Source organism: Entelurus aequoreus, linkage group LG03 (genome assembly GCF_033978785.1).
Source record: "Entelurus aequoreus isolate RoL-2023_Sb linkage group LG03, RoL_Eaeq_v1.1, whole genome shotgun sequence".
In the NCBI taxonomy this organism is placed as follows: domain Eukaryota; kingdom Metazoa; phylum Chordata; class Actinopteri; order Syngnathiformes; family Syngnathidae; genus Entelurus; species Entelurus aequoreus.
Window position 1 is genome coordinate 90,115,869 of NC_084733.1, and position 15,882 is coordinate 90,131,750.

Consider the following 15,882-nt stretch of genomic DNA (forward strand, 5'->3'; position numbering starts at 1 on the left):
TGAAACTCTTATGTTGCACCTCACTCTATTCTTACCTAACACTTTCAGCTGTGGACCAAGATGAAACCAGGGCAGTCCCTGATGACGGTCTGGTGCTGGGGGTGTACGTGCACAGAACAGACAGCCTCACGACGGACCTCCGCATCTCTCATCCCATGGTGAAGGTCCACTTGGTGGACGAGGTCACCGGCCACTACGTGAAAAAGGAAGACAGGTTAGAGAGATGTATTCATCATGGTGCAATGGAACCTGCGTTCGCCATCTTTAATTGGTTCGTCAATTGAGAAGTTCATAGAGTGAAGCAAATGTCTCCATAAGAAACAATGTAAATATGAATAGTGGGTTTACTACATGGCGGTTGCGCGCACATTTTCAGGACTTATGCAGATCCCAAATACAGATCAGCAGGTACCAGAAGGTAAGAAAAGTTTGTTTTGCATAATATTGCAAACAAAACGCCAGATAATGTGTCTTACCTTATACACACACCATAATAATACTCCTATGTTGAAGCACAGTACAATCCATCAAGCGGTGTGGCTTCATAGCTTACCAAAGTCCTACTAAAACATTTTGATGGATTTTTGAGCGCCGTGTGTAATGTTCTATATTTTCCATGGAACATATAATATTTTGGTGTTGTTTACACATATAATATTTTGGTGTTGTTTACTTGAGTCATATTGCAGTCTACACGTATCTCTTATGTGTGACTGCCATCATATTGCAGTCTACACGTATCTCTTATGTGTGACTGCCATCTTATTGCAGTCTACACGTGTATCTCTTATGTGTGACTGCCATCATATTGCAGTGTACACGTATCTCTTATGTGACTGCCATCTTATTGCAGTCTACACATATCTCATGTGTGACTGCCATCATATTGCAGTCTACACGTGTATCTCTTATGTGTGACTGCCATCATATTGCAGTCTACACGTATCTCTTATGTGTGACTGCCATCTTATTGCAGTCTACGCATATCTCTTATGTGTGACTGCCATCTTATTGCACTCTACACGTATCTCTTATGTGTGACTGCCATCATATTGCAGTCTACACGTATCTCTTATGTGTGACTGCCATCATATTGCAGTGTACACGTATCTCTTATGTGACTGCCATCTTATTGCAGTCTACACATATCTCATGTGTGACTGCCATCATATTGCAGTCTACACGTGTATCTCTTATGTGTGACTGCCATCATATTGCAGTCTACACGTATCTCTTATGTGTGACTGCCATCTTATTGCAGTCTACACATATCTCATGTGTGACTGCCATCATATTGCAGTCTATACGTATCTCTTATGTGTGACTGCCATCTTATTGCAGTCTACGCATATCTCTTGTGTGACTGCCATCTTATTGCAGTCTACACATATCTCATGTGTGACTGCCATCTTATTGCAGTCTACAAGTATCTCTTATGTGTGACTGCCATCTTATTGCACTCTACACGTATCTCTTATGTGTGACTGCCATCTTATTGCAGTCTACACATATCTCATGTGTGACTGCCATCATATTGCAGTCTATACGTATCTCTTATGTGTGACTGCCATCTTATTGCAGTCTACGCATATCTCTTATGTGTGACTGCCATCTTATTGCAGTCTACACATATCTCATGTGTGACTGCCATCTTATTGCAGTCTACAAGTTTCTCTTATGTGTGACTGCCATCTTATTGCACTCTACACGTATCTCTTATGTGTGACTGCCATCTTATTACAGTCTACACGTGTATCTCTTATGTGTGACTGCCATCTTATTGCAGTCTACACGTATGTCTTATGTGTGACTGCCATCTTATTGCAGTCTACACGTATGTCTTATGTGTGACTGCCATCTTATTGCAGTCTACACGTGTATCTCTTATGTGTGACTGCCATCATATTGCAGTCTACACGTGTATCTCTTATGTGTGACTGCCATCATATTGCAGTCTACACGTATCTCTTATGTGTGACTGCCATCTTATTGCAGTCTACACATATCTCATGTGTGACTGCCATCATATTGCAGTCTATACGTATCTCTTATGTGTGACTGCCATCTTATTGCAGTCTACGCATATCTCTTATGTGTGACTGCCATCTTATTGCACTCTACACGTATCTCTTATGTGTGACTGCCATCATATTGCAGTCTACACGTATCTCTTATGTGTGACTGCCATCTTATTGCAGTCTACACGTATCTCTTATGTTTGACAGCCATCATATTGCAGTCTACATGTGTATCTCTTATGTGTGACTGCCATCTTATTGCAGTCTACACGTATCTCTTATGTGTGACTGCCATCTTATTGCAGTCTACACGTGTATCTCTTATGTATGACTGCCATCATATTGCAGTCTACACGTATCTCTTATGTGTGACTGCCATCTTATTGCAGTCTACACGTATCTCTTATGTTTGACAGCCATCATATTGCAGTCTACATGTGTATCTCTTATGTGTGACTGCCATCTTATTGCAGTCTACACGTGTATCTCTTATGTGTGACTGCCATCATATTGCAGTGTACACGTATCTCTTATGTGTGACTGCCATCTACTGGTCACACTTATCATTACACCATGTACCCAATAAAATAGCATATATGTTGGTAAGCACAACCAAAATTGTTCCATACATTAGGCGCACCGGGTTATAAGGCGCACTGTCGAGTTTTGAGAAAATGAAGGATTTTAAGTGCGCCTTATAGTCCGAAAAATGCGGTAGTTTAGTTAAGTTTTTGTTTGCTCCACAGCCACCGCCCCGTGTCCTCGTTTTACGAGCAAGACCGCGTGGACCACATCCTGCCTATCATGACGCAGCCTTTCGACTTCAAGAAGAACAAGTCGGTCGTCCCCGAGTGGCAGGAGCAGATCATCTTCAACGAGCCCTTCAGACACTTTGTCCAGAAGGACCCCAAGGGCCCCAAAGTGGTCCTCTTCTTTGAGGTGACAGACGCCGCTTCACCCGTGGACACGTCCCAGGTTTTTATTGAACAATTGTTTGCGTGTCCTTCAAGATCCTGGAGTTTCTCAGCATGGAGGAAGCCAAAGCCAACGTCGATGTTGACGTGAACGAGAGGGGGTTCAGGAAGATCACCTGGGCGTTCCTCAAGGTGCCTGCCAAGGTCCACTAAAATACCCAACCCTTTGAAATGATTCACTGTTTTAACCGCTTATTTCCTTTTTACGTACTTCCAGCTAGTGGGAGCCAATGGCGTGCTGAATACCGGCAGCAAACTTCGCCTCCAGCTCTACTGCCCGCCCACGTGGGCTCGGAGGCAGCCTGGCACCATTGAGGTGGTCGAGTGGTGGCGACATTACCCCCGGGTCAAATACGCGTCCACTCTCTACGTCACGGTGAAAGGCATCAAAGTACCTCAGCACGTGAGTACTGACAGTTAAAAAAAATCTGTTGGATATTTTCTCATACAATCATTTGTCTGCAAGTACAAAACCCAAAAGCAGTGAAGTTGTGTAAATGGTAAATAAAAAGAGAATACAACAAATCCTTTTCAACTTATATTCAATTGAATAGACTGCAAAGACAAGATATTTCATGTTCACACTGAGAAACTTGTTTTTTTTTGGCAAATAATCATTAACTTAGAATTTAATGGCAGCAACAAATTGCTTTTTTACCACTGTGTTACATGGACTTTCCTTTTAACAACACTCCGTAAACGTTTGGGAACTGAGGAGACCACAGTTTCCAAATACAATTTGAAATGTGGACCACAGAACACTTTTCCACCTTGCGTCAGTCCGTCTTGGATGAGCTCGGGCCCAGCGAAGCCGGCGACGTCTCTGGGTGTTGTTGATAAATGGCTTTGGCTTTGCAAAGTAGAGTTTAACTTGCGTTTAGAGACGTAGCGACAAACTGTAGTGAGTGACAGTGGTTTTCTGAAGTGTTGCCCACATATGCGGTCCTCTCCAAGGTTTCTCATAGTCATTCACATCGACGTCCCACTGGGGTGAGTTTTCCTTGCCCGTATGTGGGCTCTGTCGTTGTGGCTTGTACAGCCCTTTGAGACATTGATTGATTGAAGTGTTCCTGAGCCCATGTGGTGATATCCTTTACACACCGATGTCGCTTTTTGATGCAGTACCGCCTAAGGCTCTAGAGCCGCATGCGGCTCTTTAGCGCCGCCCTAGTGGCCCTCTGGAGATTTTTCAAAAATGTATGAAGAACGGAAAAAGATGAGGGGGGAAAAAAATCTATTTTTTTGTTTTAGTATGGTTTCTGTAGGAGGACAAACATGACACAAACCTCCCTAATTGTTATAAATCACACTGTTTATATTAAAAATGCTTCACTGATTCGAGTATTTGGCGAGCGCCGTTTTGTCCTACTAATTTTGGCGGTCCTTGAACTCACCTTAGCTTGTTTACATGTATAGCTTTCTCCGACTTTCTAGGACGTGTTTTATGCCACTTCTTTTTCTGCCTCATTTTGTCCACCACACTTTTAACGTTGTACATGAGCGCACAAAGGTGAGTTTTGTTGATGTTATTGACTTGTGTGGAGTGCTAATCAGACATATTTGGTCACTGCATGACTGCAAGCTAATCGATGCTAACATGCTATTTAGGCTAGCGATATGTACATATTGCATCATTATGCCTCATTTGTAGCTATATTTGAGCTTATTTAGTTTCCTTTAAGTCCTCTTAATTAAATGTATATCTCATGATACATGTAAATATGGCTTTTAATTTTTTGCGGCTCTGGACAGATTTGTTTTTGTATTTTTGGTCCAATATGGCTCTTTCAACATTTTGGGTTGCCGACCCAAAGCCATATTACATACAGATAGTGTGTCATGACATATAAATTTAATTAAGAGGACTTAAAGGAAACTAAATGACCTCAAATATGGCTACAAATGAGGCATAATGATGCAATATGTACATATAGCTAGCCTAAATAGCATGTTAGCATCGATTAGCTTGCATTAATGCAGAGACCAAATATGTCTGATTAGCACTCCACACAAGTCAATAACATCGACAAAACTCACCTTTGTGCATTCACGCACAACGTTAAAAGTTTGGCGGACGAAATGAGGCAGAAAAAGAAGTGGCATAAAACACGTCCTAGAAAGTCGGAGAAAGTTGTACATGTAAACAAACTACGGTGAGTTCAAGGACCTCCAAAATTAGTAGGACAAAACGGTGCTCGCCAAATACTCGAAATCAGTGAAGCATGTTTAATATAAACAGTGTGATTTATAACAATTAGGGAGGTTTGTGTCATGTTTGTCCTCCTACAGAAACCGTATTAAAACAAAAAATATATTTTTTCCCCTCATCTTTTTCCATTTTTCATACATTTTTGAAAAAGCTCCAGAGAGCCACTAGGGCGGCGCTAAAGAGCCGCGGGTTGCCGACCCCTGGCCTAAGGGATCGAAGGTCCGTAATATCATGGCTTACCTGCAGTGATTTCTCCAGATTCTCTGAACCTTTTGATGATATTACGGAGCGTAGATGGTGAAACCCCTAAATTCCTTGCAACAGCTGGTTGAGAAATGTTGTCCTTAAACAATTTGCTCGGGCATTTGTTGACAAAGTGGTGACCCTCGCCCCGTCCTTGTTTGTGAATGACTGAGCATTTCATGGGAGCTGCTTTTTTACCCAATCATGGCACCCACCTGTTCCCAATTAGCCTGTTCACCTGTGGGATGTTCCAAATAAGTGTTTGATGAGCATTCCTCAACTTTATCACTCTTTTTTGCCACTTGTGCCAGCTTTTTTGAAACATGTTGCAGGCATCAAATTCCAAATGAGCTAATATTTGCAAAAAATAAAGTTTCTCAGTTCGAACATTAAGTATCTTGTCTTTGCAGTCTATTCAATTGAATATAGGTAATAAATAAATGTAAATTACCGTATTTTCCGGACTACAGGGTTTACCGGATTATAAGGCGCACTGCCGATGAATGGTCTTTTTTCGATCTTTTTTCGTGCCGATTAAAATGTTATTTTTTTCCCTCAATGTTCCTCATGTATTTTCTCAAAGGCTGCTCACAAATGTGGTCCACTGTCCCTCACTCAGGTGGACCCCAGCATTCGCTCCATGATGGCCCTGCAGGAGGAGCGAGGCAGCACCACCTACAGCGAGCTGCAGGAGGGCGCCGCCAAGAGGACGTCCACGCCGCACTTGGACGACAAGCCGGAGGTGTTGAAATGGAGCAGACTTCCCGGACAGGTACATGTCAGCAACATGTCACGTCTATGGCCTTCCGCCGTTTGAATTTTTTTGTTTGGAAAAAAAAAAAAGGTCTGCCGGATCCCCAACAAGTCCATGCTGGCATTCCGTGGCGGTCGGATAGGATGCATGAGCGTGCTCTTCTCTCACGCCGGGACTCTACTGGCTGCTGCTTGTGCCGACCGAGATACTTTCCCTGTCGTGGGTGAGCAACATGTCCTCCCCGACAAAAACACCAACATGTCCACACATTGACACCACCAGATGTTCTTTCCTCTTCTAGTGTTTGAGATCCCCTCTGGGAAAGTCTTGACCGCCTTCAGCGGCCATTTAAAGATCGTCTACGAGCTCTGCTGGACCTCAGACGACACACGCCTTTTGTCAACCTCCTCTGATGGAACCGTCAGGTCATTTCTCCTAATCGCTGTTCTGTGTAGCGCCACTAGGGGCCAGTACAACCGCCACCTGTGTCAAGTTGCAGGAACTGTCACCCTTCCGGAGTCAAAAAAATGTTTGGAAAGTGCTAGAATTGTGATTTAAGTGCTAACATACCCAGGTACTCCTCAGAGAGTATCAGTCATACAAAAAGGGTCGGGTGTTCTATTTTTTTGTACTAATGTATTGTTTGTTAATTGTGTGAATGCTCCAAAACATTCACACACAGTTTCCTACACCAAAATTCTTCCATTTATTATTAAGTTAAAAGTTAAAGTACCAATGATTGTCACACACACCCACTAGGTGTGGCGAAATTATTTGACCCATGTTGCGTCGACCAGTTCAGGGAATCTAAGTTACTGGTCAATCCCAAATTCTTTCCATGACATATATGCTGAGTAAGAAGGACCATCAAGACAGAATTGGAATATTTTCAAGTTTTACTAAAGCGTTAGGAGATCAGTTTAACCAATACATTCATATCGGCTACTCTAGTTGATCTGACATTCAAACGGAAAAGCCAACTTCTTGCACGCAAAGAAAGCCCCCCCCACCCCCTCCCCTCGCAACACTGATAAGGAAGATTTGGGGGTTTGGTTTCACATTCCTGATGGTTTAAGACAGTGGTCCCCAACCACCGGGCCGATTGGTACCGGGCCGCACAAGAAATTTAAAAAAAAAAAATGTTTTAAATATATTTTTTTATTTTTTTTAAATGAAATCAACATATAAAACACAATATATACATTTTATATCAATATAGATCAATACAGTCTGCAGGGATACAGTCCGTAAGCACACATGATTGTATTTATGTAAAAAAATAAATAAAAAAAAAAAAATTTTTTTTTTTTTTTTTTTAAATACACCCCCCTCCCCCCCCCACCCACCCACCCCCCACCGGTCCGTGGGACACATTTTCAAGCGTTGACCGGTCCGCAGCTACAAAAAGGTTGGGGACCACTGGTTTAAGACACTAAACAGACAATCTGAAGACAAAGAGAGACTGGAAGAATATATAAAAAGGAAAAGTACTAGCTACTCTAAACATGGCTATGTAAAAAAGAAAGAACTCTTAAACATATATGCATGCTCCCTTGATCACCCCCTGGGAGGTGAGGGGAGCAGTGAGCAGCAGCGGTGGCCGCGCCCAAGGAATAATTTTTGGTGATTTAACCCCCCAATTCCAACCCTTGATGCGGAGTGCCAAGCAGGGAGGTAATGAGTTCCAATTTTATAGACTTTGGTATGACTCGGCCGGGGTTTGAACTCACGACCTACCCATCTCAGGGCGGACACTCTAACCACTAGGCCACTGAGCAGGTTATTATGTTATTATTCTTCTCCAGATATTGGCATGCTCTACATTCCACATTTTTCATCCGATTCAAAGCGTTCCAACTTCAAACTGTTCAGCCTATTCGGGAATCGCGGGCTTTGTCTTGACAAATTCCCAGATTTCCCAGAATTCCAGGTTCTCCAGGACCTTTATCCCATTCAAAATGAATTGGCCATTTTTCAAATTTCCACATTTTTCAACCAATTCAACATATTCCACATATCCTGGAGATTCAAACTATAATTTTTCCAAGTTCCAAAAAATTCCAGGAATTCCCAGAAATCCTTTTTTTTTTTTTTCAAAACCCTTTTTTCACCCTATTTTCTGTCGACTACTCCTTCCACATTTTTCATCCGATTCAAAGCGTCCCAACTTCAAACTGTTCAGCCTATTCGGGAAACGCGGGCTTTCCCTTGACAAATTCCCAGATTTCCCAGAATTCCAGGTTTTCCATTCAAAATGAATTGGCCATTTTTCAGACTTCCACCATTTCCACATGTTTCCACCGATTCAACATATTCCACATATCCTGGAGATTCAAGCTATAATTTTTCCAATTTCAAAAAAATTCCAGGTATTCCCAGAAATAACTTTTTTCACCCTTTTTTCTGTCGACTACTCCTTCCACATTTTTCATCCGATTCAAACCGTTTCAACTTCAAACTGTGCAGCCTATTCGGGAATCGCGGGCTTTCCCTTGACAAATTCCAAATTCCCATTCAAAATGAATTGGCCATTTTTCAAACTTCCACCATTTCCACATTTTTCAACCGATTCAACATATTCCACTTATCCTGGAGATTCAAACTATAATTTTTCCAAGTTCAAAAAAATTCCAGGAATTCCCGGAAATCCTTTTTTTTCCAAACCCTTTTTTCTGTCAACTACTCCTTCCACATTTTTCATCCGATTCAAACCGTTTCAACTTCAAACTGTGCAGCCTATTCGGGAATCGCGGGCTTTCCCTTGACAAATTCCCAGATTTCCCAGAATTCCAGGTTTTCCGGGACATTTTTTCCCATTCAAAATGAATTGGCCATTTTTCAAACTTCCACCATTTCCACATTTTTCAACCGATTCAACATATTCCACCTATCCTGGAGATTCAAACTATAATTTTTCCAAGTTCAAAAAAATTCCAGGAATTCCCGGAAATCCTTTTTTTTCCAAACCCTTTTTTCTGTCGACTACTCCTTCCACATTTTTCATCCGATTCAAAGTGTTCCAACTTCAAACTGTTCAGCCTATTCGGGAATCGCGGGATTTCCCTTGACAAATTCCCAGATTTCCCAGAATTCCAGGTTTTCCGGGACATTTTTTCCAATTCAAAATGAATTGGCCATTTTTCAACCGATTCAACATATTCCACATATCCTGGAGATTCAAACTATAATTTTTCCAAGTTCAAAATTTTTTTTCCAGGAATTCCCAGAAATCCTTTTTTTTCCCAAACCTTTTTTTCACCCTTTTTTCTGGCGACTACTCCTTCCACATTTTTCATTCGATTCAAAGCATTCCAACTTCAAACTATTGCGGAATCGCGGGCTTTCCCTTCACAAATTCCCAGATTTCCCAAAATTCCAGGTTTTCCGGGACATTTTTTCCCATTTAAAATGAATTGGCCATTTTTCAAACTTCCACCATTTCCACATTTTTCAACCGATTCAACATATTCCACATATCCTGGAGATTCAAACTATAATTTTTCCAAGTTAAAAAAAAAATTCCAGGAATTCCCAGAAATCCTTTTTTTGGCTCACTTTTTCATCTAATTTTACACTTTTTTTCCATTTCCGCGGCCATACGCCTTACAGCCTTGTTACTTGAAATGTGTAGACATGCTAACTGTTGGCATGCCATCGTTAGCACACATGCTAAGGCTTAGCATTTTAATGTGCGCATGCTAACGTTTTAGGCTAGCTGGGTAGCTCATTTGTACAGTTACACCTAAGATTCGGACACTCTGCACCATCTTTAAAGTACGGCGGCTTCCGACGACCCCCGGCCAGAGGTCCAGGCCACAGATAGCAGACCCATCAAAATTTCCTCGGGGAATTTTCTAGTTTATGTTATTAAACATTGATGTCCGCATAAAGAAATATAGTATCTGTGTCCCCGGCAGGGAGTGGAATGTCGAGGAGCTCCTACCAACTGCCCGGAAAGTTCTCCCACACCCTTCGTTTGTGTACTCGGCCCAGTACCACCCAGCGGCCCAGAACCTGGCGGTCAGCGGTGGCTACGACGGCGTGCTGCGCCTCTGGCGGCTGGACGTGGAAGACGTCAACGGGCAGCTCTTGCAGGAGTTCGAGTCTCACGGCAGTTTCATCAACACCATTTGTTTTGACCCAGAAGGTGTTTGAGCGCTCTGGTGACGCTAATCGGTGTTGGACCTAATGTTTATTTTGTTCACAGGCCACAGGATGTTCTCAGCGGACAACACAGGAAGTATCATTGTGTGGAAGACCTCTGTAAGCGAGGATCAACCTTGGCGTCACTGGTCTGTAGAGAAGGTATCTGGTAGACCGCCGTCTTCTGTGCTTGCTACGTCAGTAGTGGAGGTTACAGCGTCCGATGAACGCCACGTGTGTGTGCAGATACATGCAGAGGAGGACCTGAAGGGAGTGCCCGTCAACATGCTGCGGGTCCATCCTAACGGGCGTTCCCTCCTCATCCATGCCAAAGACAACGTCCTGAGAACAATGGATCTGAGAATGTGAGTCCACGGCGTTATTTCACACTCCTGTCACTCACACTCAATATCTCATAAACAACACTAGGGATGATGTTTGATAAGAAATTATCGAGTTCGAGTCTAATATCGAATCCTCTTATCGAACCGATTCCTTATCGATTCTCTTATCGAGTCCAGATAGGTTGTTGTATATGGAAAAAAACACACAATATTTGGTTTAACAAAAGCTCACTTTTATTATATAAGAAAACAATTTAATCTAAAAAATAAATAAATATTGACTGTTGCCCCCCTAAAAAAAAAAAAAAAAAAATATTGACTGTTGTTACCCAAAGTATATTAAGTGGGATTTTTCAGAAAAACAAATATATAAGGTAACACAAAAACAACCTGTCTCTGTGATCACTATAGGTGTATAAATAATACTAGTGTTAAATAAAATCAGTCCCTTGGGCACAAAACTGGAAATAATACAGCTCTCCAAAAAGTGCACTTCTGCTGCTATTGGAACATAACTGTTTGTTATGATGCTTTGACATTTTTGCACTTTATTTCTTTATTGAAAGAAAATTCTATGAAGAGAAAAGTTGTTTGCAAATGTGGTTACAATGCTAAAAAATGAAAAGTTAAAGCTAAAAAAAGAAATACACTTTATTGAGTTAACATTATTTCTTTATAGGGGGAAAGATGTTATGAGCTAGGGAATATAACAACTACACTACCCATCATGCAACGGGAGTGACGAGCATGTGCGGTAGCCCCGAAAAGTGTTGTTGCATGTCGTCACCCGTGAAAGTAAACGTCAAGAACTCAGCCAACACGCCTCGTCTGCATTATTTATAATTAGACAGACAACACATATACAGTGTGATTTTGTTTTGTTTACAAGGAAAGAAAAACAAAAGTTGAAAAAGGGAGATCATGTCATATATGTATGTGCTGCGGTTGCTTTAAGAACGTTGCGACAGCTGCCGTAAAGGAGGTGCGTTGCTAGCCTGGTTGCTATGTTTCCGGTTGGTGGTAAAAGTGTTCTTCATGTGTTTGTAGTCTGCTCAAATCTCCCAGTAAAGTTATTCATTGGATTATACCTTTTGTTTTGAACTTTATTACACCTTGGAGCACTTTTTCCCGTCCATTTTTTTCCTGCTTTCGCTATCTGCGCCTAATGACCGAGCTACGTGACGTCATTTCTTGTGATGTCACACGGAGCATTTCTGGTCGGGACGGGATTCGTTCCGATGGGTTCGAATATAGAACCAACTCTTTTTCTTTACTATAGTGGTCTCGATAACGGGTACCGGTTTTTAAAAAGGGATTCGAGTCCGAGGATTCGGTTCTTTTCTTATCGAACAACTGGGAAAACCGGTTTCGAGTATCATCCCTAAACAACACGCCTGTCAAAATTTGCATTTGAAAATAAGGGAAACATTTTCTACGTGGGAAAAAGGTCTTAAAATGATGCGTTGTCCTATATACAAACCCCGTTTCCATATGAGTTGGGAAATTGTGTTAGATGTAAATATAAACGGAATACAATGATTTGCAAATCCTTTTCAAGCCATATTCAGTTGAATGCACTCCGCTGTCGTATTTTACGCTTCATAATGCGCCACACATTTTCCATGGGAGACAGGTCTGGACTGCAGGCGGGCCAGGAAAGTATATGTTGTTCCAAAACCTGTATGTACCTTTCAGCATTAATGGTGCCTTCACAGATGTGTAAGTTACCCATGCCTTGGGCACTAATACACCCCCATACCATCACACATGCTGGCTTTTGAACTTTGCGTCGATAACAGTCTGGATGGTTCACTTCCCCTTTGGTCCGGATGACACGATGTCGAATATTTCCAAAAACAATTTGAAATGTGGACTCGTCAGACCACAGAACACTTTTCCACTTTGCATCAGTCCATCTTAGATGATCTCGGGCCCAGCGAAGCCGGCGGCGTTTCTGGGTGTTGTTGATAAATGGCTTCGGCTTTGCATAGTAGAGCTTTAACTTGCACTTACAGATGTAGCGACCAACTGTATTTAGTGACAGTGGTTTTCTAAAGTGTTCCTGAGCCCATGTGGTGATATCCTTTACACAATGATGTCGCTTTTTGATGCAGTACCGCCTGAGGGATCGAATGTTCTGCTGCATTCAATGTTGGTTTTCAGTCTTGTCGCTTACGTGCAGTGATTTCTCCAAATTCTCTGAACCTTTTGATGATATTACAGAGCGTAGATGGCGAAATCCCTAAATTCCTTGCAATAGCTGGTTGAGAAATGTTGTTCTTAAACAATTTGCTCAGGCATTTGTTGACAAAGTGGTGACCCTCGCCCCCGTCCTTGTTTGTGAATGACTGAGCATTTCATGGAAGCTGCTTTTATACCCAATCATGGCACCCACCTGTTCCCAATTAGCCTGTTCACCTGTGGGATGTTCCAAATAAGTGTTCGACGAGCATTCCTCAACTTTCTCAGTCTTTTTTGCCACTTGTGCCAGCTTTTTGTGAAACATGTTGCAGGCATCAAATTCCAAATGAGCTAATATTTGCAAAAAATAACAAAGTTTACCAGTTTGAACGTTAAATATCTTGTCTTTGCAGTCTATTCAATTGAATATAAGTTGAAAAAAATTTGCTAATCATTGTATTCTGTTTTTATTTACCATTTACTGGTTTTGAGGTTTGTAATTCCGCTACAAAACAAATGCGCCCACGGGCTGAAACCAATTCATAGAGTGAACACTCTTGCAGTTTGCTTGGAAGCGACAGACGAACAAAACAAAGCAAGACAATAAATGTGTGCTTATCACTTAAAGGCCTACTGAAAGCCACTACTAGCGACCACGCAGTCTGATAGTTTATATATCAATGATGAAATCTTAACATTGCAACAATACGGCCGGGTTAACTTATAAAGTGACATTTTTAATTTCCCGCTAAACTTCCGGTTGGAAATGTCTATGTATGATGACGAGTGACGTCACTAGTTAAATGGAAGTATTCGGATTCCATTGAATCCAATACAAAAAAGCTCTGTTTTCATCTCAAAATTCCACAGTATTCTGGACATCTGTGTTGGTGAATCTTTTGCAATTTGTTTAATGAACAATGAAGACTGCAAAGAAGAAAGTTGTAGGTGGGATCGGTGTATTAGCGGCTGGCTGCAGCAACACAAGCAGGAGGACTTTGACTTGGATAGCAGACGCGCTATCCGACGCTAACTACCGACCGCATCTATGATCGGGTGAAGTCTTTCGTCGCTCCGTCGATCGCTGGAACGCAGGTGAGCACGGGTGTTGATGAGCAGATGAGGGCTGGCGTAGGTGGATAGCTAATGTTTTTAGCATAGCTCTGTGAGGTCCCGTTGCTAAGTTAGCTTCAATGGCGTCGTTAGCAACAGCATTGTTAAGCTTCGCCAGCCTGGAAAGCATTAACCGTGTAGTTACATGTCCATGGTTTAATAGTATTGTTGATTTTTTGTCTATCCTTCCAGTCAGGGGCTTATTTCTTTTGTTTCTATATGCAGTTAAGCCCGATGCTATCACGTTAGCTCCTTTAGCTAAAGTGTTTCGCCGATGTATTGTCGTGGAGATAAAAGTCACTGTGAATGTCCATTTTGCGTTCTCGACTCTCATTTTCAAGAGGATATAGTATCCCAGGTGGTTTAAAATACAAATCCGTGATCCACAATAGAAAAAGGAGAGAGTGTGGAATCCAATGAGCCAGCTTGTACCTAAGTTACGGTCAGAGCGAAAAAAGATGCGTCCTGCACTGCACTCTAGTCCTTCACTCTCACGTTCCTCATCCACGAATCTTTCATCCTGGCTCAAATTAATGGGGTAATCGTGGCTTTCTCGGTCCGAATCACTCTCGCTGCTGGTGTAAACAATGGGGAAATGTGAGGAGCCTTTCAACCTGTGACGTCACGCTACTTCCGGTACAGGCAAGGCTTTTTTTTTTATCAGCGACCAAAAGTTGCGAACTTTATCGTCGATGTTCTCTACTAAATCCTTTCAGCAAAAATATGGCAATATCGCGAAATGATCAAGTATGACACATAGAATGGATCTGCTATCCCCGTTTAAATTTTAAAAAAAAATTCCAGTAGGCCTTTAACTTTAGCATTACATGGTTTTCTTTCTACTGATTGATGCAAACTAGTTGGGCCTGATTGGGTATTATTGTAAGCTTATGAGAAAAGTCTGCATAACGCGGCGCAAAAGTTTGTAAATATTTATCTTCATGTCTTAGTTGGACAGTGAAAAGGTACACGGGAGCCACAAACCACCGAGAGAGGATCTCCAGCACTTTCACGCCGTGCGGGAGCTTCATCTTCTCTGGCAGCGAGGATGGAATGGCGTATGTTTGGAACACCGAAACTGGTAAGACTTGTGTTTTTTTCTCATAAAAATGATTAGAGATGTCCGATGACATCGGACTGCCGAGATTATCGGCCGATAAATGCTTTAAAATGTAATATCGGAAATGATCGGTATCGGTTTCAAAAAGTACAATTTATGACTTTTTAAAACGCCGCTGTACGGACCCTAACCCTTAAACTCACCCCCAAATCCTCCACACGACACCTCCGCTCCGGACAGGCTAACCTCCTCCAACCTCCGAGGACAAAGCTACGAACAATGGGAGACCAGGCTTTCTGCTCCGCCGCTCCCAGTCTGTGGAACGCTCTCCCTGACCACCTGAGGGCACCACAGACTGTGGATACTTTTAAAAAAGGCTTAAAAACCCTTTTTTAAAAAAAAAGCCTTTTTTTTTTTAGATATATGCATACTAGTTTTAGCTATTTGGCTGGTCTAGTTTTTATTTATTTTTTATTATCTTTTAAATTATTATTTATTTTTAATACACTGTAGCACTTTGAGGTTGTTTACTCAATGTAAAGTGCTTTTTACAAATAAAATCTATTATTATTATTATGTATTATTAAAGGCACTGCCTTTGCGTGCCGACCCAATCACATAATATCTACGGCTTTTCACACACACAAGTGAATGCGAGGCATACTTGGTCAACAGCCATACAGGTCACACTGAGGGTGGCCGTATAAACAACTTTAACACTGTTACAAATATGCGCCACACTGTGAACCCACACCAAACAAGAATGACAAACACATTTCGGGAAAACATCCGCACCGTAACACAACATAAACACAACAAATACCCAGAACCCCTTGCAGCACT

General features: G+C 41.9%; 1 protein-coding gene across 2 annotated transcripts in view; it reads left to right on the forward strand.

Annotated features, from left to right (window-relative positions):
• Positions 1–15,882, forward strand: part of ahi1 (Abelson helper integration site 1) — a 51,021-nt gene that overhangs the window by 12,245 nt on the left and 22,894 nt on the right. Inside the window, exons 5-15 of one of the 2 annotated variants that reach the window (XM_062043180.1) lie at positions 49–214; positions 2,765–2,957; positions 3,029–3,136; positions 3,210–3,395; positions 6,064–6,216; positions 6,289–6,421; positions 6,500–6,623; positions 10,116–10,345; positions 10,406–10,503; positions 10,588–10,706; positions 14,930–15,060. In XM_062043180.1, coding sequence (XP_061899164.1) covers positions 49–214; positions 2,765–2,957; positions 3,029–3,136; positions 3,210–3,395; positions 6,064–6,216; positions 6,289–6,421; positions 6,500–6,623; positions 10,116–10,345; positions 10,406–10,503; positions 10,588–10,706; positions 14,930–15,060 — 1,641 coding nt within the window. The remainder of the gene's footprint in view (positions 1–48; positions 215–2,764; positions 2,958–3,028; positions 3,137–3,209; positions 3,396–6,063; positions 6,217–6,288; positions 6,422–6,499; positions 6,624–10,115; positions 10,346–10,405; positions 10,504–10,587; positions 10,707–14,929; positions 15,061–15,882) is intronic. The other variant, XM_062043181.1, reaches the window with a different exon arrangement.